Here is a 27,070-nt window from a genome sequence, read left to right as displayed (position 1 = left end):
TAATCTGCCACACAGTAATCCTGCATCTGATTTACAAGCAAGTGTATAAAGCATGTCGTCACCAGATTATCCACCAGCTGCATATCAAGAGCTTTAGAACAAATTTAGAGAATGAATAACTACAAATTGTATGTAATGAGTAGCTGGGAAACAGGATAAGATGCAAGATGAGTCTTTTAAAACTACATCATGCCAAACTAAGCAATTACCTTTCTTAGATGTGATTAACTCAGTCCTTCTTTAGGCAGAGGTAACATAGTCTGTCTCAGCTATTGGACTTCAACAAAGCATTCGATTCAGTGCCACAACTTTGGTGATTAAAAGGCAAACTGGAGAAGATGAAGATTAGTCAGCAAACTGTAAAGCAGTGAGGAACTGCCTTAAGGGAAGAATACAAGTTGCATTGGACAGGTGCTGTGCTGGCATGAGGGGGTTCCACAAGTACCAGTCTTAGGACTTTCAATGTTTTTACGGACAGTTCAGATATTAAAAAAAAAACCAAACCATAACACCAAAAAACCAGGGGTGTTGTGAAACATGACTGATCTGTGATGAAATCTGTCAACATTAGACAGCTGGAGGGTGTTGCTGGTACTCAAAAAGTCATGGATATCACAGGCAGAAATCTCTCAGAGATGAAATTATACAAATACAGTCAAATGGTGTAGTAAAAATCAGACAGAAAAGCAGTAGAAATTTTTCTAATAGCATTGTTGAAAAGACACTAGAGAAACTTCATCTGGAATATTGTATACTATTCCAGTTAGATCTATTTTCAGAAAGCTCTCAAACTGAAACAGGTGCTGTGAAGATATATCCAGAATATCCAGGAACATTACAGGGAATAAACAGCCCGTTCTATAAGACATTGGAAGAACTTCAGAAAAGCAAAGGATGAGAGATCTTATGATTTCTCACCATAAACAGTGTGGGGGGACAGGAGGGAAAAAGTAAAACTGTTCAAATTGAAGGACGATCTGACTCAAAAAATACTTGACTGCAAACTGGTCATCAGCAGACAAAGTCTTGAAATGAGAGCAAAGTTCCTAGTTACCAGAGGCATGACCAAAAAGACTACTCACAGAGGAAGGCAGCAGCAAACATTGCTGCTTTTCGATATGAGATCTCTAGTTTCCAAAGAACCTCTGCTACGTGGCTGCCTGCAGTGACTCAGGCCAGTGCTCCAAGAAATCAATCCCTGTTCCTGCCCCTGTCCTCACAGCAGTTGCTGGTGGTGTCCCAGGAAGGTGTTCCTTAACTCTGGTCTTACACAAGCAGGAGTTTCACTGGTTGCACAGATTTGAGAGGCAAATCTTTGAACCTCTGTCTCCCAGCCCTCAGGGAAGGTCACTCCCTTTTCTCACAGTGGTGTTCAAAATACAAAATCCTCTTCTATTTCTCCAGCTGCCAGTTTCCCAGAGGCGTTCTTCATTTTTATCTTTGGCAGCAGTTGAACAGCTCATTTCTCCAGCCCAGGTGCTTCCTCCAACACGGGACAGGAAGCGAGCAGGCTCTGAGGCAGGCAGGTTACTGAGCCCCTGTGTGGTGTTTCTGCCCCTGTTCCAGCACTGCAGTGTGCCCTGCTCTGTGCCCTGCCCCTCACAAGTGTCTGTGGGGACCTGCCTGAGCCAGCACCTGCTCTGTCCAAAACACACGCACTACTGCACTTGAAAGAGAGGGGCACACAGGCTCCTGGGGAGAGGAGAAGGAAAGGGAGACACACAACTGTTATTGATCATCCATGTTATGGCTACAGATCCATAGGGCCTTTCCCCATAAAGGAAAAGAAATGTGTATTTTGAAAGGTTTAACTTTATCTTTTCTGGACCCAACTACTTTAAAAACAGCATGTTAACTATGGCAGACAGTCAGGTGCTAAAGAACAGCACAGAAGTGCTCTTTCATATTTTTGGACTTCAAAACCTCCTTCATGGAAGAAAGGGCAGAGGAGAGTTAGGGTCAGGCAATAGAACTGTAAGCTCTGTCAATTGTACCAACTCATCTGGAGCACCTTAGATCCCCCAAAGCCATTATCATCCCCTGGGGACTGCTGTTCTGTGTGATCATAGCGATGCACACTTTCACCACCTGCTCTGACATACAGCTGCACCTGCCCCTCCTTCCCAACCTTGAGGCTGACCACGAGGAAAATGCCCTTTGTCACTTTGTCATTGCTAGCCATGCCAGGTTTACTAAACCACCCACCTTTTTTATTCAGCATTTTACTGGCCTTGTAAGACCTGGAACTTTTCCAAATACTGCTTGAAGCCACCCCACCTCTGCTCCCTCTCCTTGCTGGCAGGGGCTTTCTGCAGCCAGATGAAGTAATGTGTACCTGCAGGGTGTGAAACCTCTGAGGGCTATTTTCATCCTACTGTAAATCAGCAGAGCTTCAGGGTTGGTATTACAGTAGGTTCTTACCTCATGGGGACTGTTCCAGCACAACCTTCCTCTGGAGCACACCTCTGGGCAGGAGATAACAGGATTTGCTGTACATGCTAACTACTGCTGGCTGTGGCTGTCCCCCCACCAGAGGAATTCTGAGCCAATCATTTAGCATTTCCCTCTTCCCTTCCTTAAGAGAGGCCCCAAACAAGTACCAGTCTCTCCCCTTCTGGCAGTACTTCTGCCACCCTGCTACCTCGCTGCAGCCAGTGAGGAGGGGAGCAGTGCAGTTCTCTGTGGTCTTCTGTGGTCAAGAGAGAGGGAGGTGCCTGCAGAAAGCAATTTATCCCTCCTAAAATCTTAACCATGTCTCTCTCTGAGGAAGTACCCAGGACAACTTTGCTCCTGACATTGGTGCTTCATTTAGACACCTAAAATGAGGTGTGGACAAATCCACACCCTTCTGCTTCTCGCATGATGTTTCACAAGCAGGTGTTGTAATTCTCCTGCTTGCTGCTCTCAGCCACTAATGTTGGATAGGATGTCAGATAAAATACATCCACCCACGTTCTGGCAGAGCCCTTTCCCCCAAGTGACATAAATGATAACTTTCATCTTGCTTCACTAGATATTCAACATTGTGTAGTGCAAAGCATGCATATTTTCATTTTTGGCTGTGATCAATAACACAGCTCCTATCTCTGGTAACAACAGCCCAAAACACCGAGGCCTGGATCCTCTGTGGTGGTTGTCAAAATGGCAGTGTTTTGTAATCAATAGCGTGAGAGTCTTTCTCAGGAAGATTTGCATTGCAGAATTAACAGAAACAGTAGTCCAAGCCAAGCTGATGAAAGAGACAGTTAATCCCAAAGAGCCAAGTTCCTGGAATGTGCCCTGCTCTGGGAGGGCATCACTCAGCTACGTGCATATAGCTGGGTATGTCTGGTGGAGCTGAAGATGGTAATGAGCCAGAGGTCAGGGCTTGGTTGGTGGTTGGGGTTTTTTTGCCTTATTTTCGTTTTTTGGTTTTTTTTAAGTAAGAAAAGCATCCACAGTTGTTCCACAGGAAAAGAACAAGTAATCTACCCACATGGAATATATGCAGTTGTCCTTGTTTCCTCCTTGCTTACTTTCACCTTCTGCTAGTGTAATTTGAGTGACAAGATTTTTCCAAACACCAAATTAGGATAAACTGCAGTGGCATGCAATAGATGAAGGAGAATAACTGGCAGGCTTTTAACAAATCAGGAATATGTGTACAGGGCAGATACTGAAATGCACAAACTTTGCACTGTTTTACAAAAACAGCCAAAGGCAGAGCCGCACAGGTAGAGTCCTCCAGCTGTAGGGTGTCTGTGCTTCACTTCCCACTCTCTCCTTGCCCTGGAGGCAGCTACTGCTGAGCTGTGACAGCTGAGCTGCATGTGAAGCAACTCTTAAACCACTTGAAGTTTTCAACCTGACATGTTAAAGCAAACTCCCCTTACCCAAGCAGGGGAGTGAAAGGAAGCCCAAGGCATGATTCTTCAGGGAGGTAAAACACCTTGAGTGACACCACATCCCCTGGTGTCTGAGGAGGGCCATTTGCATATATGAATGGTCAGGAAACCCCAAGACACAGTGGTTTGCACCTGCTTTGCCCAGATGCACATGCCTCCACCCTGCCCTGTGCAGTGAGGGACACACTCTGAGTCACATTCAGTGCAAAGTCAGGTCTGAGATGACCGCATGTGAACGCCTGCTAGAAGGCAGCCTGTAAAACAGGCTTTCCTCACCACTCATCCTATGGAGCTACACACATGCTGGCAATGAAGCACCATCTCTGGAAAGCATCCCAAACATAAGCAAAAACAACAATGACAGTCAAAGCTAGAACCACATGAAACTACATAGGCAGGCCATATCACCTATGATGTCTGAGCATCACTTGGCTCCATGCAAAACTGCTGACTGGCCAGTGCAAAGGCCTGAATTAAATGAGTTCTAAGATGAGGTCCAGTCACTGACTATCTGCACTTTCCTAGACTGCTGCAACATAAAATGAAACAGGTCTGTGTTGATCATAAGTGAAGGTACCAAAACATGTCAACCCCTTGTGCAGTGCTTGGTAGAGCAGACCCAGGGAATGTTGCACTTCAGGGCCCCTGGTTGCGTCTGACTGGCCAAAGCTGTTTCTCTTGGCTCCCCAGCTGAACTGGCAAAGTTGACTTTTGCCACTCCAAGGATAAAAGACCAGGACTGGGACTGGCTCTTACCACTCAAGAGAACATAGAAATGGTCAAGCTGTTACAGGGAGCTGCCAGAAGATCTTGGAGAGCTGGATATGCTATAACACCATCACAGGAGGCAGAAATAGCAGAGGTGGGAGCAGAGCAGTACTTTGTATCCTCCCATTCCAGCTTCCCAAGCTCTGCTCTAAAATACCTAGGAAAGCCACCACCATTCCAGCTGCTTACTTTGCCACCAGTGACAGCCAACTTAAGTGATCATTCCTCATGTCTTCCTGCCTCAAAGCCCAGAAACTTAATTTCTCCTGGTGGAGGTAAGATGGTGCTTTTATTTCTCTGTCAGGCTTAGATAGGAGAGCCCAGATAAAGGAGAAGAGCACAGGCTGAGTATGGGGCCAGGCACCCAAGCCATCCATTTGCAGGAAACCCAGCATGCCCAGCACAAGGCACCTGAGCACTGGGTGGAAACTAAAATGTGGGGCTGGGAAGTCGTGTAGCTGAGAGGGATTTACATGGCCGTGCCCTATATGCTGAAAGCCCCCCCTGCTTATGTGCTGGGAGGGACTGAGTTCTGCCTGCCTGGTGCAGAGCTGCCTCAGCCCTGGGCTGCGTGCTGCCCAGCTCGCACCTTGGCCCCACTTGGATTCACACACACCACACAATGCCTTCACACAGATATATTTATCAAGCTAAAAAAAGTTCTGGTTAGCTGTTGTGTTGGCTGTGAGGCTGAGTTGCGCTATCTAGGAGGGAAAAAGAGGCCACCTGGAGCTGTAAAAATCTCACAAGCCAGCAAAATAAGGAGGGCAAGCATGCTGGTGGGAGGTTGGATATTTACTGGAGTGGAAGAATTCCAATACAGAAATGATTCATCTTCACAGCACGGTCCCTCCCCCACATTAAAAAAAAATTCCTTTTACATATTTCCTGGAATATGTGATTGTACTAGAAGAGCATTTTATGCTCCTGTTATGAAAGGGAATCCAGTCCAGTGGGAGAAAGTCATTCTTGGAATAACTTTCAGTGAAATAAAGAGTTGTAACTGGACTGACTTCAGTGTAACAAGTCCTTGGGATATTGGTGGCTGCTCTGCAGTCATGTTTTTGTAGGCAGTCTGGATCTACAAGTTTTCCTAGTACAATAATTGCAGTAAGAACTGTGAGGTTTTGTAATCAAACTCATTTATGCTGGCAAAATCCCTTCTTTGGATGATAGAGAGGTGACTTACATCACTTAATTTCTTCCAGTTTTTACTTTGGAGTTGCTCTTCTGTTCTGTTTTTATGCTGTCTGCACAATAGGTATGAATGATTACTTCTGCATTGATGTAACACTACCCTTTTCTAGCATAGACAAACTAAAATGTCTAAACTATTTTATTTTTTATAATGCAAATATTAGGATATGGTTGGGGAAGAAAGAAACTACTATCTTAAAACAAAATAATAGATTGATGACCTACCATAATCTGCAAGATAAATTCTGTGTGACAGTAAGAGAACAGAATTTACCAAAATAATCTAGATTATTTTCTTTCATTATTTTTATCATGATTGGGATCTTTATTTCCTAAGCAATCTCTATAAACATCTGCATGAACTTATAGCCTGTATATGTCTATTTTCATTTCTAAGATCCAAGTCAATCTTGTTTGCAGCATGCAAAGAACTTGAGCAGGATGTGATACCACTTTATGTCATCCCCACTAAGAAATGCAATAGCCCTGCAGTATCACTGCTGGCCAGCCCAAGGGGTAGTGGGACACCCACAGATTTGCCATTGCCAGTTTGACTGCAGATGATCTAAGGAACTTCTGGGAAGCAGATGTTCCCTGGTGCATCTCCTGGAAGCGAAAGGGAGCATGATAAAGAGAACAAAGTTGCAGGGGTAAAAATCTAAGCACGGGGAAATATAGCATCACCTTGAAGGAGGGATTTCAGCTTGTATTTTGTCCTGGAAAGAATGGAGATAGGCTTGGAAGGTTATTAAAGCAAAGATAAGCAGGTGTGTTTGATGGTTTAAAATCAGTGAAACTCAATCTGTGCTTGTAGAGAGCAGCTTTACAGTATTTCCCCGTGTATGGCACATGGAGCAAAGTTGCTCCACCCATTGTGCACAGCAAAGCCCATCTGCACGTACAAAAAAATACCATCAGCCACAATATAAATGGACTTGTATAAGTTGGGTTGAATTTTTCTCTTACTGAGGTAAGGAGATCAGTGGAAAGGAGTGACAAAACAGCAAGCAAAGAAAACAAATTTTGTAGCAGCCTTGTGAATGTGTATGCAGCTGCAGGGTCAATGAGTGTGTGTCTCACAACTAGAGAAAGGATGTTGCAGCAATCAGTATAAAAGAAGGAGAGTCTGGCACAGTTTGGGCCAGCAGGCTGGCTAAAAAAAAATACTGTGTCTTGTAGCTATTACTCAAAAATAGACTGCAAGACTAAAAATAGCATGGATATATCAACGTCTAAAAAGAGATCAAAACTGAAGCCCATAAAGGTTGTAAGTCATATGAGATGCAGAACTTTAGAGCTTATAAAAGAGAGTGATGAAAATTAAATTACACTAATTCACACTACCTAGTTTCAATCACCAGAGCCAAAACAAGCAGACATCTTTATTTACTGTTCTTTCATTTTTTCTGGGATGTACAAACTGAAGGTGCTGTATGCCACACCTCCCATGCTTCTCATATACAGACCATGTTTCCTGCTTGCACAGGCCTTTTTCTTCTGCCACCACCTCAAGCATGTGCTTTGGTGGCTACCTCAAAAAGTGCCTGGAGGACTGAAAAGGTGAGAAGAAAGAAACTGTCTGTGTCTGGAGGAACAGGCTGTGTGAATCCCACTCTGCAAGTTAGACATCTGTCTCAAGTTTGCAGGGTTTTGCAAAGTATTTCACATGCCACCTTCTCTTGCCCATGGGTTAGGATGCCCACCAAACAAAGTTGGTGTCCTGGTCTTGAAGAGACAGCAGCAGATCTGACTGAATACGGACCAGCAGCTCACACAGGCTGCTCCTTAGAAAGTCTTGGCACCACCAGGGGTGTAGCCAGCTGCCCAGGGGCATTTTAAACTTTAGTTACAGACCCTTACAGACCCTTGGTTAAGCATATATCATGCTAAGATACTCCAATCTTTCATCTGATTTAACCCTCCATCCCTGCTCAGGGGTATTAAGGGTTTAGTTCAGCACTTGCGACAGGACCCAGATAGATGAACAGCTTAAGGTGAAAATACAAGCTAAGCAGAGGGGCTGCAGCAGAGGCTGATTCTTGTCCCATCTGGGGCCCTGTCACTTGTGCTGTGTGCTGCTGCAAGCACTGGACACGAGCTGGCTCAGCATGAGCAGTCTCTACATGAGCACACCAGGCGTAGGTGAGACAAGGAGAGACAGGAGAGCCACAGGAGAGGCAGGCAGGCTGCTGGGGCAGCATGGGGAAAGGAAGGGAGGGAACAGCTCTACTCAAAGCCCTGCTTGTGCAGTCATAGCCTGTCTGCAACCACAGCCATATGGACTGCAACCTCCAGCCAGGCTGAAGACTCAAGCTTCCAGCTGTGGTTGAAGTGTCAGTACCTCCATCCAATCCCACTCTGGCTGTTACAATTCTCCTCCTAACCATCACTACCCTCCCAGATTTGTCAGCAAAACTGTTTGTATGCTTCCCCTGCTCCTCTGGTATCAAAGTGAGCCGTGCTAGCTCAGGCAGCTGAAACACAAGGTCTGCCTATATCTAGTTCAATGCTAGTAAATAGGTCAAGGAAAGCTGGCAGGGTGTGTGTGTGTGTGACTGAGAGCTGGGTGAGCAGTAATCTCCTCAGCCTGCAGACCTGGAGTTTACACAGTGACAGGCACCCCTGTGCTGCTCTGCTCCATGCACCCAGAAGCTGGCTTTGGCTTGTGTTCAGTGCAAGCTACATCAAGAGGGTGAGTCTGGTCAGAGGAACTCCAGATGTGCCCAACACTTTTTCATCCCTACATTCTCCTTGACTGCCTCTTCCCCCCACTGGCAGTCAAGGAGAAGGTTCCATTGAGGTCCAGCTGGGGTCAAGCAGAGCCACACCACACTGCACACACTGCCAGGGGCACAGTCCCTCCCTCCTGGAACAACAGGTTGTGAAAGCAGAGGGTGTGGATGGTCCTGGCCAGGCAGGGTGCAGTCCCTCTGCCTCAGCACACAAGAGCATGATGCTGCTGAGCTGCCTTCTCACCCCAGCAGTTTTCATGCCCCTAGTTGCTTGCAGATAGTGAGACATGGTTTTGGTGATGCTTTAAATGCTCAGATCTTGACTAGTGGGGCCTAGCAATGCTCTCCGCCTAGGTGTAATACATGTCCTGTGGTGTAGATGGGTTTGGGGTTGAGCTTATGAGAGCACAGAATTTGCAAGTTCTCACCTCTTCATTCCTTCCTTCTCAAGCCTCTCAAATCAAGATGCCACAAACAAACCACTTTCTTGCAAGTGCCTGTACTACTGTTTTATGTAATTCAGAACTGCAAAATCACTTTCTCTGGTACCTTAGCAGGCATCAGTGTGAGATTCTCTGACAAGGGATCCAAGGAGACCTGGTGTTGGCTTCTCTGTACAAACAAGAACCTTACTTTCTAAATAAGATAATTATCAAGAGGGTGTTTGTGCCCATTCTTGTTTTCGGGGACTCTCCTTTCTCTTTGGCACTATGACTCATAAAACTCATTAAGCCAGAGTATGCCTAGCAGAACATTTAATTACACAGCAGTTGCAGGGTAGTGACGGAATCTATGTTTAACAGGCTGACAGCAAGATGGCTTTATCTACAAAACTGCTTAGATGTCAGTATAGCCAATGCCATCCATAAGGCTGGGCAAGCCATACCAGGCACCAAACCAGCAAGGAAGAAGGTAAAATTTTGCCAGAAGTAGGCTCAAGACACTAGAGATTTGCATAAACAGTCTGAAAACCTGCCTGTCATCACCATGTCTAGGGCAATGTGTGGAAATATTATCTGGTAAATCAACAGCCTTGCACTGCACAGTGACCTAGATAGGAAATACGATGCAAGAAGGGAGAAGGTGAGACTGTGCACTGTTGTAACACAAAGATCAGGTTATTTGCTGCTGCATTTACTGTAGCTATGAGTTTCATAGTCAATAAACCACTTGAAAACAACTTCTAGCCTCTCCCTTCTTTCTCAGACACTCTCACAGCAACACATCATGCAGCCAGACTAATTTATGAACAATGTATTTCAGTAGTTAGCAAAATGTTAACAAAATATTCTTAAAACCACTGCACACATGTCAGCTATGGGTGCACAACTTCAAGAGCACAGCCTTAGGGTGTCTGAGAAGCTGCTCAGAGAGATTACACCAACACTGGAGTGAGTACTTCTCTCTTGTGTGTGTGTGAACAGGCTTGTTTACATGAAGAAACTCTTTCTATTGGGGCCTTTGAGATTGCAGTAGACGATTCAGTTGCAGCAGCCTGGGATATGTGAGAATGACCATGCTCACTGGAATAAAAAAGCAAAGGGAAGTTTTTGGGAGTTAATGCATGACACTGTTAGAAATCCCCTCCCATTTGTACATTTTGTCCCGATTACTTAGAAGACAAACATGACCAAGTGATTTGTCATCAGTTTTGGTTTTGTGAGGTTTTTCTCCTTGTAATTTACCTTACAATTAGCACTTTGTATCATACATTCTAGCCCATTTAAAGGGCTGGTCTTAAAATTCCACCATAAAACCTCAGCATACTGACAGAAGTAAACACTGTTCTGGTACAGAAAACACATCTCCCTCACCTTTAAAGAGATTAAGAAATTGTGAGCTTTTTTAAAGAAATTGTAGCTGGATGATACTTTCAGGAAGGCAGAGGAATGATAGCCTTGTATGGCAGTGGCTCAGTTTTGCTATATTATTATTATTATTTCCATGTTGTTTTTACATCAACAAAATTAAGGTTTCTCTTAACTCTGAAACTCTGCTGGCAGGAAGAAAAACATTTAAAGATTGCATACAAAAGTCTTCGAGATCAAACAATAACTTATCTATAGACCACCGTTCAACATGCAGTCTGTAAGCAGGAAATAGTTTGCTTTCATTTTTTCATTCTTCTGTAGACAGAATATTGCCTCCAAAATTAGCGTTGTTCACTCCAAATTAGTGAGCTTATCCAAAATTAAGTCTCTTTTTTATATTTTCAGATTTTTTTCCCCCCAAAAGTAACCAAACAAGTAATGCAGTATGCCTCTTTCAAATGTATAGTATACAAGACTTTGATATTGCCATGAGGCTGAGCTATCAGAAGTCAGAGCAAAATTTTCGTTTTTCAATACAATTTTTTAAAGTTATTTCTTTAGAAAATAATACATGAAACTTTACCCAAACACAACTTCTCCCCCATATTTAAACTGTAGCTAAATCTTGGAAAATACAGTGTAGCTAAATTTTGGCAGACAGTGCTTTTTAATCTGCCATCACAATCAAGGAACCTGTATTAATGAAAAGGGAGAGTGTTAGGTCAGACTCTTCTGGTTTCTGTAACAGTCACCTGGTTTCCTTCTATATTTACATATTTTTCAGAAACAAAATTCCAAGTGTTTTGTCCTTGGGGCTTAGTCCAGAGTTATGTTTGTGATTACTCTCTCATATATTACCACACTCCTGACAGTCCATCAGAAAAATTGAATAATTTCTACATGGTGAACTACAGCATTTCTTACAGCATGTATTGCTGTATTCACTGGTCCCAGTGAAACCATTTCTCTTTGTGGTGGGGAGGGAAAGACCCCCTCTTCAGGAGTGTTTCTTGACTGATTGAGGCAGGTATCTTTTTTTGTCATTTCCAGCTGATGGTCACTGTGGCTTCATTTTCCACACTGCTGGCAGTACTTTCTGTATAGCATCTAAGGGAATTTCTCCCTCCAAACACATTTTTCGGAAGAGCCTTATATCTTAATTATTCTCCTCTCAACCTGTCCTCACACCTCATCTCACAATGAAGGAGATCCTGTTCCCCTTCCTGGTTCCACCACACTGCTCCACAACTCTGCTCCCTCTGCCTCCATTAGAGCTCAGCACTCCCCCACACAACATTGCAAAACCTCCTCAGGGATGAAGACCTCCTCTATTTATAGAGCACTGAGGCTAGATGAAAGTTTCCAGGGAGTTTTCTGGAAGAGCTCACATGTAGCTGCTCTGAAGGCTTACAAAGGGAAACAAGCTTCCACCTAGCTTTAGAGCTTTGCCCAGCTCTAACAATCACTGAACCTTTGCAGTACAGTATGTAGTACACCAGGCATGTGTTTGATGTTATACATTGGCATTTATGAACCTCTGAAAACTTTTCTTCCTGACATGCTTGGGGCAGATTCTCTACCAGGAACCCATATTCTCAATTGATTTTTGTCCTAGGGCTGTGATTCAGAGCTGTCTTAAGATAACAGAGAAGAAAAACTGTTTTTAGCTTTGTGCTGCGGTTTTTCCTTAAAAGATTGAGGCTGATATTTTAAAATCAAAAATAAGGTTCCATTAACAAATGCACTGCTGCATGTTGCTCCACAAAGATATGATTCAGCATTTTTTTACTCGTGTCACAAGTTAAATACAGAATATGCTTTGAAATAGTGGATAAATGGCTGTAGCTGTAGCTAAAATAAAGTAGAAGTCAGGCTGGGTTCACAGGGGGGCAAATCCACAAACACAGTCTGCTCATATATGAGCAAGCCACGTTCAACCTCTGAAACTGATAAGTTGCTGTTTATTAAAAAAAAGGAAAAGGCAGCAAGTCTTTGACTACTTCTGCCCACAACACATGGCTTTTATTGGAGGATGTGTTTGCACAAAGGGAGGAGTGTTGCCTCCTACACAAATTTCAACAACCATTGGAACAATTCGGTAAATAGATGAGTACAGAGTCTTCATCTCTTGTCTGCCTGTCCCCTCCAGTCAGAAGTCAATCACACAGTGAGGAATCTCTAAACTAAAGGAGAAATACTTTTTAGGAATCTGCTTTTTAATGAAAACTCCTGAACATGGTCCTGGCATTACCAACAATCTGAGAGTAGACACATACACCCTGATACAAACAAATGAACAAACAACAATATACACCCAAAACAACAACAAAAAAGAGAATAATTCTAGGGAGAAAATATAACCTAATGCAACAGAAATGGAAAAAAAGTGAAATCCACCTCCTGACAAGATAAACATTATCATCTTCCCTTGTATTCTAAGTGGATGAAGAAGGAGCGAGTTGCTTCTTGACCTGTTTTTTGCTTCTGCATAAAAAAGAAAGGCCATTTCTTCTAGTACCAATAAAATGCCACCTTTTCTCTAAGTCACTAATTAGCTGACTGGAGGAGCAAGGAACAGGTTCAGGTGACTCAAACAGTGACAAGCTGATGCAGAATGACAGCAAGACTCAATCACAACCCAGCATTAATTACAGCTCTGTAGCACATACTTATCACTGTGAACACAAAACAAGGATGTTAATAATACAAATTTAGCTGCGCACTTGCACAAAATCCTTGTAAGCTTAATTTTTCAGGACTTAATATTTCACTACTGCTTTGTAAAAGCTCTCCAATGTACAATTCCAACATTATGTTTCAGTGGATTCATGAACAGCATTGTGCCATCTGAATGCCCACTGAAAGAGATAAAATGAGTAGTGTCAGTTTAGATCATGCAGGGAGGAGACAACAATTTTCGTAATATCAGAATTTAAATTATTGTATATCCACTACTAGCATTCCTGGTTTATAAGTATCTGTCCTTGGTATAAGTTGCTTGGGATGTACTTTAAAACATGATGAAATACCTTACTCTGGTATTAGTCAAAGAGTATTTGCACAGAGGATAGGAAGAATAAGACAGAGAACACCATCATAATGAGTGTGCATCAATATCACAAGTTTTAATACCATATGAGTTCAGTTCTAAAATATCAGTAACTATTATCATCAACAGCCAGAACCTTTCAACTACTAAAACCTGAAAAGAAAAACAAAGAAACAAACAAAAACTTACAAAATTGGAGTCCCTGGCATGCTGTTTGCACCATCAATAGCCTGAAACACCTCTCCTTGCATCCTTAGATAGCAGTATCAGGTGACACTAGCCATTATCCTGTCTTGGTACAAAATACCCTGCCCTTTGCATCTGCTAATTGCCTCAATACAGTTTCAAAATTAAAAGCTTCTCTTCAATCAGAGAAAAGAGAAAGTAGAAATGGGTCAAGTTACATAATGTGAAGTAAATAAGAGTGAAGTTACATGACATGACCAAGTCAGCTTACTATTCTGACTTGGGTGGTCCCGCTTTTCCCTCCCAAACTCCTGGCCCTGCTGGTCCACACCCTCTCTTACACCACATCAAACCTTTTGGTAAGCTGATCCAACTTGTTAATCCAAAAGAAAACTACTCTCTTGAACTGACTCACCAAAGGGCTTGAAAAGAGCGATGCCAAGGAGAAAGGCTCTGGAGGGAGCAGAACCACCCCTTCTGGTGGCAGCAACTCAACACTGTGTCTTAAGCGAACCACAAGTGAAGAAAGCCTTGAAGAAGGGCACGAGAGGAGCACTGAAAGCAAACAGAGGCATAGAGTAAGGGCACTGTGTCTTTGCAAAAACAGACATCACAAAGCCCTCGGGATGGGATAGACACTGAAGGGTGCAATGGCAGAAGACCAACAGGACACTGGATCGAGTTATGCATCAGAGGGGGGTGTGGGAACACAGGCGCTGTCCTGGCAGAAGGAAGAATGGCTAGTGACAGAAAACACAGTACTGAGCCACCTGGATTGCAGTGGCTCTTTGGGGCTCAGGCTCACAGTGCTTTTGTCTGTGTGCATCTGTAGCCAGCCCTGGCAAAGGTGAGCTCTTTGGGACAGATGTGCTACTTTGACAGTTTTAACAAAACCTGAGCTATAATATTGTATCCCCATTGTTCAAGAAAAGAGGGAGGACACCATTGTTCACTCAAAAAACAAACAAAATGAAGCCTGTCCCCATTCTTCTCAAGGAACTGCCTCGTCAAAAAAAAAAGAAAGAACAAAAATCAAACCACTAAGTGTTATTGAGGAATACCACCTAGTCAGTCTTACCAGCTCAAAACCTCAGTCACTATTATCTTTTCCTTCCTCTCTTAAATTACTGAGACAGGTCTCTCCTTTCATAGCAGCAGATATTTTAAGATCACCATTTTTTTGGAATCTCCCCTACTTGCACAACTGCCTCTATAAGAAAAAGAACTTAGGGGTTTCAGAAATTATGCTAGTCATCTGGAGACAGGGAAAAGAAACTGTATCTTCACCCAAAGATAAAATGTCCAGGTTTTTAACAAATTTGTCTTCAGTTTTTAGGAACACTTCTTGAGTTCCTCTCTTGAGCTCTGGGTAACTGTTCATAGGTAATCAGAAAAATAAATTAAAAAGGTGGAGACTTTGTAAATCATTAAATAGCATGACATATTGCAAGGCATGAACTGAGGTATTCTCAAGCTTCCCAAACCAAGGTACCAAGGGCAAACTGTCCTTGCCTACACCCCAGGGCATCCCTGTTCTCTTCTCCAAGTACAAGACCAGGCACTGGCAGAAGTATGAACTACGTGCCTGGCAGCCGAAAGACAAGGAAAGAGAAAATATGATGTGCAATAAATCAGGTACACACAAAATAATCGTGGCAGGTCACATCATCCTAACACTGCTCGGCATTGTTTCCACCTTAATGATCTTTCAGCATGTCACCATGCTGAATCATGATGACAGAGAGGCAGGAAGCACATATCAGATGCAGAATGAACAGGTCTTTTTGTGATTGTGCTGCTATGAAGCACTGGGCTTTCTTTATGTTGGAGTCCTCTGTTCTCACTCTGGAAGACTTCTCTGCAGAAAAATCAAGAAAAAATTCTGGAGCAGTTCAGATACATTTGACCTACATACAGATAAAACAGGAATCTCTCTCTTTTTTTGCCCCCAAAACTGCTTATTACTTTATCAGTGAGTGAATTTCAAATGGGTTTAGAGAGTGTTCTTTAAAAGTAATTTTCTGTTCATAACTGGACTTTAAGCACCCTGAGGGCCTGCTGGCTTGCTTAAGTTAGAGGCCAAAAATGTACATAATTGCCAATCTTTAGCAAGACAGGGAGTTCTTTTCTAACCAGAGCCAGAAATACTCCCTCTAGAGAAATCTCTTAAACAATGTGAAAAAAAGCTTTTGAACTTTCCATGGTACAAAGTTTAAAATGAGGACAAAACTGGAATGAGTTGGTCTTGAGGATTTTCTAAGCTATGCTGCATTTCCATAGCTTTACAGATACAGACATCTACAACCAGAATTTTCAGCTAAAAAGAAAAAAAAACCACATTGTTTTGTATTTCACTAGCATAATTAATTTTTCTTAAACATTAATAAAATTATTACACTAGACAAAAATTTTAATATGCATAAATCTCTCTGGATCAACCCTAACCACATTTTGGTGTAATAGAAATAGGCTATATTCCCAGATATGAAACTGCATATAATTTCAGACAGATTCAGGGACAGCAAAACCAATTTTAGTTAAACAGCCTGGAGGAATCTCATAATATTAAAGACAGTACTAAACACAAGTTTACATAAAGTAATTGAGAATACTCCTTATGATTTAGTTCAACACTTATAAACTCAGATTACAATGACAGGTTTTTTCTTTTAAACATTAGACCATTATGATATTCAGTGATAAACAACTTATTCTATGACTTTAATTTCAGCAAAAGCTTTTAGAGAAACTCTACAATGGCATCAACAAGCACTAAGCAGAATGAAAGATGGTACAGGGTGCTGCAAGATTATTTTCAGAGCTCTAAGCCAAATTCTCTGTTGTCCCAAGGGCCCTATGCCACTTCATACTGTGGAAAACACCAAGTTCCTGGCATATCAAAGCCTGGATCTGAAAAGTTCTGAGACCCCTTTAGTTATGCTGCCCAAGCGACTTGAGGGGAGCCTGTGTTTGGTCATGTGCTTCTCTGTAATGGCTGGCACCAGTCCTGCCAGGCAATAATCCCACACCTTGCAGATCACATCTACTGGGTGACCCTTTCCTTGCTTTCCAGAAACAGGGGCCAGGGGAGGTATCTGGGAGATGAATAAACCATGCTAACCCTTTGAGTACCTCAGGAAAAGAGGGTGCGTTCAACAAAGGAGCACTTGCATAGCCTTGTGGATGTACTCTGTACACTTTGTCCTGATTAGAAAGGAAGTGAGCTTAACAGAGAATCCAACTCAGACAAACAGTTCTCTCCTTTAATTTGGAAAATCTGCAAACCTGTTACAGTTCACTTGCTAGTATGAAAAGCAAGCTTGAAAAATGGCATGTTGAGACCAGTGAATAATGGTTTAAGTGGAATAGCAGCAGTCAGGGTGAAGAACGTGGTGGAGTGGTCTGGGTGGAGGAGAGCAAATGCTACAAGCCCCCAAGTTCTGACTTTTAATTATGATGCTGTTGTGGACATGCATCTGTCTCGCTGATGCCTGATGCTACCACCCACCTCAGGAGCACATGCAGTTTCCAAGAGGCCTTCTGGCAGCAATGAAAAGCTCAGCCTGGAGTCCAAGCACTTTTTTCCCATTCACAGTGAAACTATCTCAGCATGAGATTACTTCTCATTTAAACTTTATTTCTGAACTGACTTTGTAACCTTATATAATCTTGTAACTCTGTATTCCCCTTCTCCCTGGGCTTCAAAGATTCTGTTTTGGTCGTTTATATAATCTCAGTGCTGCAGTACACAAGCTATCTAAAGCACGGTATAAATGCAGCTATTATTACTACTTAATAAAAAAAGAAAAGTTATTCATTGACCAAACCTTTTTTTCCCTTTCTAATAAACATATCAGATCCATATCTAAGTGGTGATAAAAAACTATGACCTTGCACTAAGTTTATCCCATAACATCCTCATCATGACTGGTATTTAATTTTAAAGACTTTTCATTGCATTCTCTGCAAAGCAGTACGTCTCATTGTTACCTAGTTACCAGTAAAGCTTTTTTCCAACATTCACTGACACAGACAAGAAATTAGCTATCTTAGAAAGGCCACTTTAGGGGCCAAGTGAAGACCAACCAGCTGAAAAAAAAAAAAAGAGGAAGTCCTTTCCTCCTGTTCTGGCAACCATCATATGGATCATTTTACTTAGTATACCATATGTTGCTTTTTGTTGTGCTTTGTCCTTACACTGTCTTTTAAGGCACAAGTTCTTTGGCAATGAATAGAGTCTTCTATGCTTGGAAAACATTTCTAGCATGTTGCAAACACTATTGTAATATAAATACTCATTGTCCTCCTGAGTTTCTTTACCACCACTGCTCCTCAACACAGCTTTGTCACTTGTTTTACAGTTTTACATTAAGTTTTGTGTCACTGGTGTAGTGCTGCAATAATAAGGCAAATGCTTCATACACCCAAAGATGGATTTTGTTGAAGTTGGTATTTCTGTTAACCATGCTGTGAAACAGTATGATGTCAAGACAACCTGTAGTAGCTTAGCATATTAGCATATTAACAAGTAGCTTAGCATATTAGCAAATGTGAAAACTAAGACCTTTAATTATATCCCAAAAGACATGTGGAAAAGAGAGGGAAAGAACAGAAGACTTTTGAAGCCAAATTAGCCTGTAAATGAATAACTATCATTAGATTTTAGCCAGGCACCATATGTGTGCCTTGGTCTTTTTCCTAGTTTTTCATGGTTGGATGATTGAGTTTCAAGTCTGTGACTTTCATCTCCATTGTGTTTGCTGAAGGAGTACACAACAAATGCAAAAGATCTTTAACTCTTGAGTTTCTATCTGGCAGAATACCATTGTTTGCATTTCTCAAGTTTTTGAAAATAACAGCCTTGACTCTCCTCTCATTTAGCCCAGTTTAACAACGCTACAAGTCCAAGGAAATCAGCTGAATTAATCTCTTCTTAAGGCATGCTAGAGGAATGCCTAAACCTAGTATTTCTGACATACCTCATACACCTATAGTTGAAGGAAAAACTCTCATTACACATATATAAAAATCTGTCCACTTCATGTACTGGATTTAAAACTTGGTTTTAGTCCACTTCCTTCTGCCCTTACCACAAATAAATTACTAATCTGGAACTTTGGTTTTAGTTTCTATCTTTTCCAGTTCATTTGCCACCTTGTTTTTCCTTTGGTGGTTGCTGTTGTTTTTAATTCTTCCTTGGAGCTCACTAGTCATATTCACCTTGAAATTTTATCCATTGGGCTTTCATGACCTTGTCCTCTCAGTACTCCTTTTGCCTTTCTAATAATTCACCCTGGTTTTCCTTCTCATTTTTCATGTATGTACCACAAGGCAATTGTAGCCTTGGTACACTTTGTTTCTCCTGCATTCTTCACATAGTACATTCAGTGCCTAACATTTCTTGAACTCCTATTACTATGCCAATCAATCCTAAATCCAGTTCTATAGGAGAGATAAGAACAAAACAATTTTTTATTAATTGCATACATAAAGTCATGTCACTATAATACAAGTATATTGCAGTGTTACACCTCACAAAAGCCTGTGAGAAGCAAAAGCATTAGTATTCCTCTTCTACAGTGGCAGAGAACAAATCACTTATCCAATGTCGTGTAGTCTTGTGGCAGCCTCTGGGTTCATTTCACCTTTCTACCTCAAGATCTATATATTGGGTCATGTATTTTACACTTCTTGGGCTTTAGAATGCATTTGCTTAACTTACAGGCACTGCAGACCAATGGCATGCATCGTGTCTCACCAGCCCAGCCCACAAAGCAGCTATTTGCTGTCTGTTCACCAAATGGTTCTCTGAGAAGATGGACGGGAGAAGATCCAGCCCAGGAGGAATAATTGCTCTGCCTCACCACACGGCTCTGAAGCACCAGCCACCGTGTTGGGCTGTAGTGCTGGAAACTCCACTTTCCTAAACTATACCACAAGCAAGCACAGCGTGGTTAATTGGATCAGTGGAAGCTTAAACATCACCTCAGAGGAGTCCAGATGCCCATGTGGCTTTTGGCAAAGGACGTGACTGAGCCGAGACCTTTGTCCCTCTACCAGCACTGCTCTGCCAAACGAGCTTCCTTTTGCCTGTCAGGGACTTTGCCACGTTCATCACAGCACAGGCCCCAACTCCTGGGCTCGCCTTGTTTTGTCAGCTACATCAACTGGCTCCTTCTTCCTGCTTTTTGCTTTTTCATTTGTTAATCAGCCTAGTTCCAGCCTTCACTACCACTCCCTTAGGCGGGACACAAGCCACATGTTATTTATGAAGGAGACAGCACATGTCTCTCCCGCTCTACCAGCTATCCAGCGGGAGTATTTTGGGGCCTACGGGAGTGACAAAACCTGGCTCTCCACTGCAGCCAGGTGCCGCCGCCGCCACCCTGCCTGTCATCCAAGCCACAGTGCCCAGCTTCCACGTCACCCGCCGCTCCCGGAGCCCCCGCCTCACCTGCGGCAGGCCCACACCCCACGGGGGCAGCGGGCAGCTCGCTACCGGGGTCACGGGCACCCTCAGACTAGCGACCTGCCCAGCGACGACGGGGCGGCGCCGGCAGCACAGACCAGTGACATCCCCAGCAATTTTCCCACTGTCTCTGCCGGGAAGGCCGCACTCGTCATAGCGGGAGAAGGGCGCCATCCCCACGAGATCACTGCGGCCGCCCCGGTCCGGCCCGCGGCCCGTCCGTGCGCCCACGACTGGAGCGGCACCGCCGAGCCCCTCACGCAGCGGCGCGGAGGACGCGGCCGGCTCCGAGCCGGCCCCGCCCGCCCGGCCACGCCCGCCTGACGCGCCGGCGGCGCTGGCGGGCTGGAAGTGGCGTACGTGCACAGCGGGCCTCTGGAGTGGCGCCTCCTCCTCCGCGCCTCAGCAGAGCGGCGGAGGCGCGGTGGGTAGAGGCGGCGGCCGCGCCGGCCCGTGCTGCACCGGGCAGAGAGGCTGGCGGGGAGCGGAAGGCAGCCCCGCACCGCGCCGCTCCGCTCCCCCTCGGCCGTTCCGCCGCCGGTGGGGCGGCGATGAGGCGGCGCTAAGCAACGTTAGCGGCGCAGGGAGAGCGGCGCAGGGAGGGCGGCGCGGGCCCCCGCGCGCCGGAGGAGGCCGCGGGCCGGCGGAGGCAGAGGGCGGCGGGGGCCGCGGCGGAGCCGGAGCCGGGCGGCCATGATGCAGTAAGCGCTCTCTCCCCGCGCGGCCGGGCGGGGGCCCGCGTTAGCGCCGCTCCCGCCCGCCTCCTTACATAACACGACCCGGCGGAGCGGGGCTGCGGCGGCACCACCAGCGCCATGGCGAATGACAGCGGCGGAGGCGCCGGTCAGGGCGGCCAGGGCGAGAGCGGCGGCGGCAGCAGCAGCAGCAACAGCAGCAGCGAGCGGGACCGGCAGTACTGCGAGCTGTGCGGGAAGATGGAGAACCTGCTGCGGTGCGGGCGCTGCCGCAGCTCCTTCTACTGCAGCAAGGAGCACCAGCGCCAGGACTGGAAGAAGCACAAGCTGATCTGCCGTGGCGGCGGTGGCGCTGCGGCGGCTGGAGCGGCAGGGGGCGCTACCGAGCCCCACAGCGGGCACCCCCCGCCGCCCCGCGCCCACGGCGGGGCTGCGGCGGGCAGCGGCAGCCGGGCGGGGGTCGGGAAGGGCGCAGCGCCGCCGTCCCCGGAGGCCCCCGCCGAGGCCGCCCCGCTGACCAACAATCATGTCGTCGCCGCCGGTGCAGCTGCCGGCGGTGAGGCGGAGGCATCGGCTGCAGCCCAGTCCCCGTCGCCCTCCGGGGAGGCAGTGCTGCTGTACCGGGACAAGTCGAACCTGTACCCGGGCGGCGTGCAGGCGGGACCCGGTGCGGCCGCGCTGCGCCCCAATGGGCAGACCAAGTCGCTGGTGCCGCAGCGGCTGGCGTTGGAGTACATCGTGCCCTGCATGAACAAGCACGGCATCTGCGTGGTGGACGACTTCCTCGGCAAGGAGCTGGGCGGGCTGGTGGCCGAGGAGGTGCGGGCCCTCCACCACACCGGCCGCTTCACCGACGGGCAGCTCGTCAGCCAGAAGAGCGACTCCTCTAAGGACATTCGCGGCGACAAGATCACCTGGGTGGAGGGCAAGGAGCCGGGCTGCCAGACCATTCGGCTCCTCATGAACAGCATGGACGATCTCATCCGACACTGTAATGGAAAGCTGGGCAACTACAAAATCAACGGCAGGACGAAAGTGAGTGAGGGAGGGAGCTGGGACCCCCGGTGCCCGGCCTCCCCCTGCTCCTGCTGCCGGGGGGGTTGTGGCGGAGGGGCGGGAGCGGGGCCGCAGAGCCGGGGCTTCCCCGGTGCGGGCGTGTGTGCGCGCACGTGTGCGGCTGTCTGCGGGGCTGCGTGCGTGTGCGCACGTCCGTCCGGCCGGCCGGCTGTCTGTCCGTCTGTGCGGGGCTGTGCTGTGCGTGTGCGCCCGCTGCCGCTCCGCTTCCCGGAGCCGACTCATACTTGCGAGTCGCGTCCAGTTCTGGGCTCCTCAGTAAGAGAAAGAAGCTCCTGTCTTTCTCTAGAGGGTCACAAAGATGATTAGGGGTTTGGAGCATCTCTCTCATGAAGAGAGACTGCGGGAGCTGAGCTCTTTTAGTCTAGTGAAAAGAGGATAGAATCTCATTAATGTATGTAAATATCTCAGGTTGATGTTAAAAAGATGGTGCTAGACTTTTCAGTGTTGCCCAGTGACAGGACAAGTAGCAGTCGCCATAAAGTAAAGCACGAGAAGTTCCACCTCAGCAAGAGGAAGAACTTCTTTACGTTGAGGTTGGCAGAGCACTGAACAGGCTGCCCAGGGAAATCGTGGAGTCTCCATCTGGAAGCATTCAAAACCCACCTGGACACTTTCCTGTGTCACCTGCTCGAGGTGACCCTGCCTGGGCAGGAGGGTGGGACTGGATGATCTCCAGGGGTCGTTTCCAACCCTCACAATTCTGTGACCCACGCCCGGCCGTGGCGGGACCCCCAGCCCCAGCGGGCCTGGGCCGCAGCCTGGACGGGCGGGTTGCTGTCCCGCGGGCAGCCTGGAGATCGGCCTCTGCTGGGAAGGTGCGAAACGGTTTGTTTGCAGGTGAAAAATGTGATCTTGTTTATATGCCTGCGTTTTGTTAAAAACCCCTTGACCTGGAAGCTTATTGACTAGGTGATGAGCATTGAAATGAGAGTTCTTCCGTGTTCTCCCAAAAAACGCTGGTCAGACAGCTCTGCCCAGCTGTGGGAAGCAGGGGGCTGGCTGCGGGGTGTCCCGGCAGCGGCGCTGGCTGAAGAGGGTGGAACCACTTGTGCACAGCATTTGTAGGCTAGCATGAATGTGCCGGGTTTTGGTAAACCTTGGCTCAGGATGTGGCCTGCCAGGTGCAGGACTTAAAAATGTGGTCAGGAGACTCGCATCAGTGAGTGCCCCGGTGGCACAATAAACCCATGAGTTACAGTGAGGTGTTGTGGCAGGTAGCGGAATCACAGCCATGGAGCAGGGTGGTTTTGGGCAGAGTTTTTATTTTACTCTCATTAAGTCACTTTTCCACAAAAATCTTACTCTTTAGCTCTATTTCGAGACCAGAGAACTGAGTCAAAATCTCCTATTGTATTAGCCTAATTTGTGATTCCCTTCCAGTCCTTTAAATAAAATTCATGCCCTTGGTAGAGAACTAGTAATGAATATTCATCAGTATCTTTCCAGTTTAATAAAAAAAAAGAAGAAGGGTGAAGCCCCTTCAGACTTTGCTACCTCTGTTAAAGCATAAGGAAGCCAGTGAAATGGTAGGAGTCATCCTGCCGAGGTGGTTGCACTGTCACAGATGGACTGTTGTTGCTGCAGCTGCAGAATCTCAGCTGGTAGGAAGCTGCGGGAGGGAGGGAGGAAGGGAGAAACTGGACAGCAAAAAACAGCCCTGGATTTGTTCAGGGCACGGGAAACTCCCATGATAAAGAAAAGAGGGTGGGAATTATTTTTTTTTTTTGTAATGCTGTCTTTGCATTTCTTCAGTTGAAGCAGTACTGTGCTAAAACATTTCAATGGGAACATGATGTAGAGTCCTCATAGATTCCTGCAGGACTTTTCTAAGCCAACTTATCTTTCAGGCAGTCTTAAATCTCTTCAAGGCTTCAAACTTACACTCTAAAACTATCAGTGGTTTTGCTGGATTTCAGTTTTATGCAGCAAAAGGGAATACTGCTTCTGTTTTTCTTTGCAGTGGTATGCTTCTGTAAAGAATAGGTGCCAAGGCTTTTGGAGTTGTAATCCTCAATCACGCCTGTAATTCCTGGATCCCATTGTATTTTATGTTCCTACTTGGTTTTTGAAATTCCTCTGTTGGGGGATCAGAACAGGCGTAGGGATCAGATCAGTAAGAGGACAATACTTCACTCCTTGGTGGCACAGAAATGCATTACTTTGTCTTCTCACTTTCCCTTGTTTATTTCCCTGCAAAAGTCAGTGCTTTTAGTGTGCAGAAAAGCTCAGTTCTCTAAAATGCCAGCAAAAGCAGAATGAAAACTGTCATTCACTGTCAAAGATTTACCTCAGAGTTGAATAAACAGAAACAGATGATACCCACAGTATCACTTCAAATAACTTGTATTGTAACCATATAACTTGTAACCCATTGGTGGTGTTGGCATTGAACTTGCCATCTCTTCTGTGGCAAGTGTCTGTTGAAGTGCACTTCAACTGTCTAGAAGCAGTGTATGAAAAAGCAAGAAGAAATTGGTCTGAGGTGTGTGTATATATATATATATATATATATATATCCTGAATCTCTTGGCTTGTAAACCTGCCTGTCAGGGAAAAAGCTATGTTGTGTTAATAGGATCTCATTCAAACATTTACGTTCACCAGGGCCAGTCCACTAAGGCAAAGAACGTGAAATAAGGTAAAGTGCTGATTGTGACCTAAGATTTTATATTTTGAAGTCTCTGGTATGTGTTTTCTTTAGGTTACCTGAGCCACCTAGAACTGATCTACTTAAACTGGTGTGGTTCTACCTAGTCCTGAGTGTCAGCAAATTACTCTCCAGCCTGAAAGATATAGCACTAGTTATAAACTAGCCGAGTACTTTTGAGGTGTGTGGAGACAGCAGCAAGTGTAAGAGAGTGGCTATTTACTCATCTTGGAAGGCCTGACTTACTGCATTCCTTGCTTTTGTTCTCTTTCTTTCCAGACGCTGCTTCCTTCTTTTCTCTAGCAGACAGTGGCACATACGTGCATATTTGAGCTCCAGTGTCTTTCTCCTACTTCCTGTTATTTTCTAGTTTTTACTTCTTTCATATTTTCATACATTCTTTTTTTTTCCTTTGTCTTACCAGTTGCTGCATTTGTACATGCATGTATTTCTGTTTCTTGCCTGTCCTGTTCTTACATGACTAGTGGAGGTAAAAGCGTGCTTATCAAAATCAGGAAAAGAAATCGTCCTGAATCTCACCCAGCTGAGATGGTTTTTCCTCCTTCCCCATATGGAGCATGAAGAAGGGGTTAGGGGTGATGTCAGGTTTATGATTTTTTTGCTAGCTTTCTCTTTCCTGTATTGTGGACTCTGTGATCTGAAGCTTACATCATTTACTGGTCCTGGAGTAATACTGTGATTTTTGTGGACTGGGTTCCTATTAATCACCATGTAACCAGACATCTGATCCATCAGATGTTCCTCTTTCTGCTCACCATTACACCCAGTGTCAGCCATCTCCTGAACCCTGCCCTCTGCCTTTTGTAGGAAGGACATTAAAATAGACAGTTTGACAGGCCCTCTTGCATCCCTTTAGTTTTTCCTTCATTCCTACTTCCAGAAACCTGTCAGGAGACCAATCCTGTTCAAATTGCTACATTTTAATGCTCTCCTCTCTCTACTAGTATGCTAGTGACACCCACTGCTTCTCAGCCACTTGTAGGTTAAAAAATTGCTTTATTTGTTACATATTGTGTAAACTTGCTTTTCTGCTTTTTCTGGCAATTGCTTATTTCTTACTCTGGAGATTCTGGAGTTTCTGAAGACCTAGGATTCAGACTTGTCTGACTGTGCCCTATTAAATTAGATTCTTTCAAAGTTCGTAATGCTCCTTTAGAAAATAATTCTCCAAGAGTGAGTGGATTTCTTGTACCCTGCTGTTAGCTTTTTTATAAACTGGACAGAAGAGGCTCTCTGCTCTTGCCACTTATTTATGTTGCAGCTTTTCTACAAACATGTTGGATTAATGTTACCAAAGAAAAGTAAGATTTATGGGTGTTCTTTCCACTGTATCTTATTCTACAAAATATAACTGTAAGCATGTGTGGCAATAAGAAGACAAATGAAAAATAAGAGGGAATAAGAACTTAGCAACCAAGCAGGACTGGAAAGTGATGATGATACCAATACTGTGGTAGAAGAAAGGAAAGCAATCACAGGGGCAGGTGTGCAGATCAGGTAATTCCTGCTCTGGTTGAAGAACCCAAGAGCTGTGACTGGAGATCTGGGCTTAGGAATGTCTGTAAAGTGGGGGGCTTTCCTTCAATTTGCTTGTGGCATGTGTGATTACATTGATCCTCCTGTGTCATTCTGGAGATCGTTTCACTATCACATCTTGAATGTATTTCTTGGTAGAAAGCTTACCGATCTAATTGGTTCCTAGTGAATGACCTCATGTATGGCTTTGAATTTGCCACTGAGTTGTGGGAAAGTGTGGATAGGTCTCTCTCAGTCTCCCAGTACTCACTTGTGTTGCTTGACCTTGATACAGAACATGACCAATGCTCATCCTTATCTGTTGGTTGTTTCCCTGACAGCAGCACTTCTGTTGGTGATGTTGTTTTCTTGTGGATGACTATGCTGTCTGCAAGGATTGTGTGGTGATCCATGGATACACAACAGCCCACACATGGTTCTTGGAGATACTCGAATCCCTGTTGGAGTAGAGCCCTGACATGTGATGACTATAGTTTTCGATTTTTGTTCCTTATGTACAAGCCTTTTGGGTCCCTGGTGAAGGAGGTGGTGAGAAGAGTGACTGGGGTTTCTCCTGCAAATGATCTTTTGATGGAGAAGCTCAGCAACATCCAGAAAATACTCTTGTTTACAGCCAATTTTAGCATTGCTGAGATTCTGACAAGTTCTTCTACTAGAGAAAATCACAGAGATAGGCTGGTTTCTGAGGGGAGCTATGTGGTGATTGCAGCTTCCAAGTGTGGTATGAATATAGTGTGTCCAAGGGTGGGGAGCACCACCTATGACTGCTAGGACTTCTCCACACCCCTGTGTGTTAGGCTGTAGTTCAATGAACGTTTTGGGCTGGCAGCGCTGGAGTAGTCACTCTTCTTTGCCAGCACAAGTATTTACATGGCCATCCTGTGAACTGGTTTGGGGAACTGATCCATCTGAAAAATAAACTGGCAAAAGAAGTGCTGCTGGTTCAGTGTTCGGATGTTTGTGCTGGCACAGAGGACTGGCAGATGGTGAGACTTTCT

At 45.2% G+C, this 27,070-nt stretch overlaps 1 protein-coding gene across 1 annotated transcript in view; it reads left to right on the top strand.

The window, feature by feature from the left end:
- The first annotated feature begins 20,735 nt into the window (after window positions 1-20,735).
- The window catches only part of EGLN1 (egl-9 family hypoxia inducible factor 1), a 34,189-nt gene continuing 27,854 nt past the window's right edge, over window positions 20,736-27,070 (top strand). Inside the window, exon 1 of the mRNA XM_066546759.1 lies at window positions 20,736-21,826. Coding sequence (XP_066402856.1) covers window positions 20,912-21,826 — 915 coding nt within the window. The 5' untranslated portion in view covers window positions 20,736-20,911. The remainder of the gene's footprint in view (window positions 21,827-27,070) is intronic.

This window comes from Molothrus aeneus, chromosome 3, assembly GCF_037042795.1.
Source record: "Molothrus aeneus isolate 106 chromosome 3, BPBGC_Maene_1.0, whole genome shotgun sequence".
Classification (NCBI taxonomy): domain Eukaryota; kingdom Metazoa; phylum Chordata; class Aves; order Passeriformes; family Icteridae; genus Molothrus; species Molothrus aeneus.
Note: the sequence above shows the minus strand (reverse complement) of the source record. Positions and strands in the feature narration are given on the sequence as shown.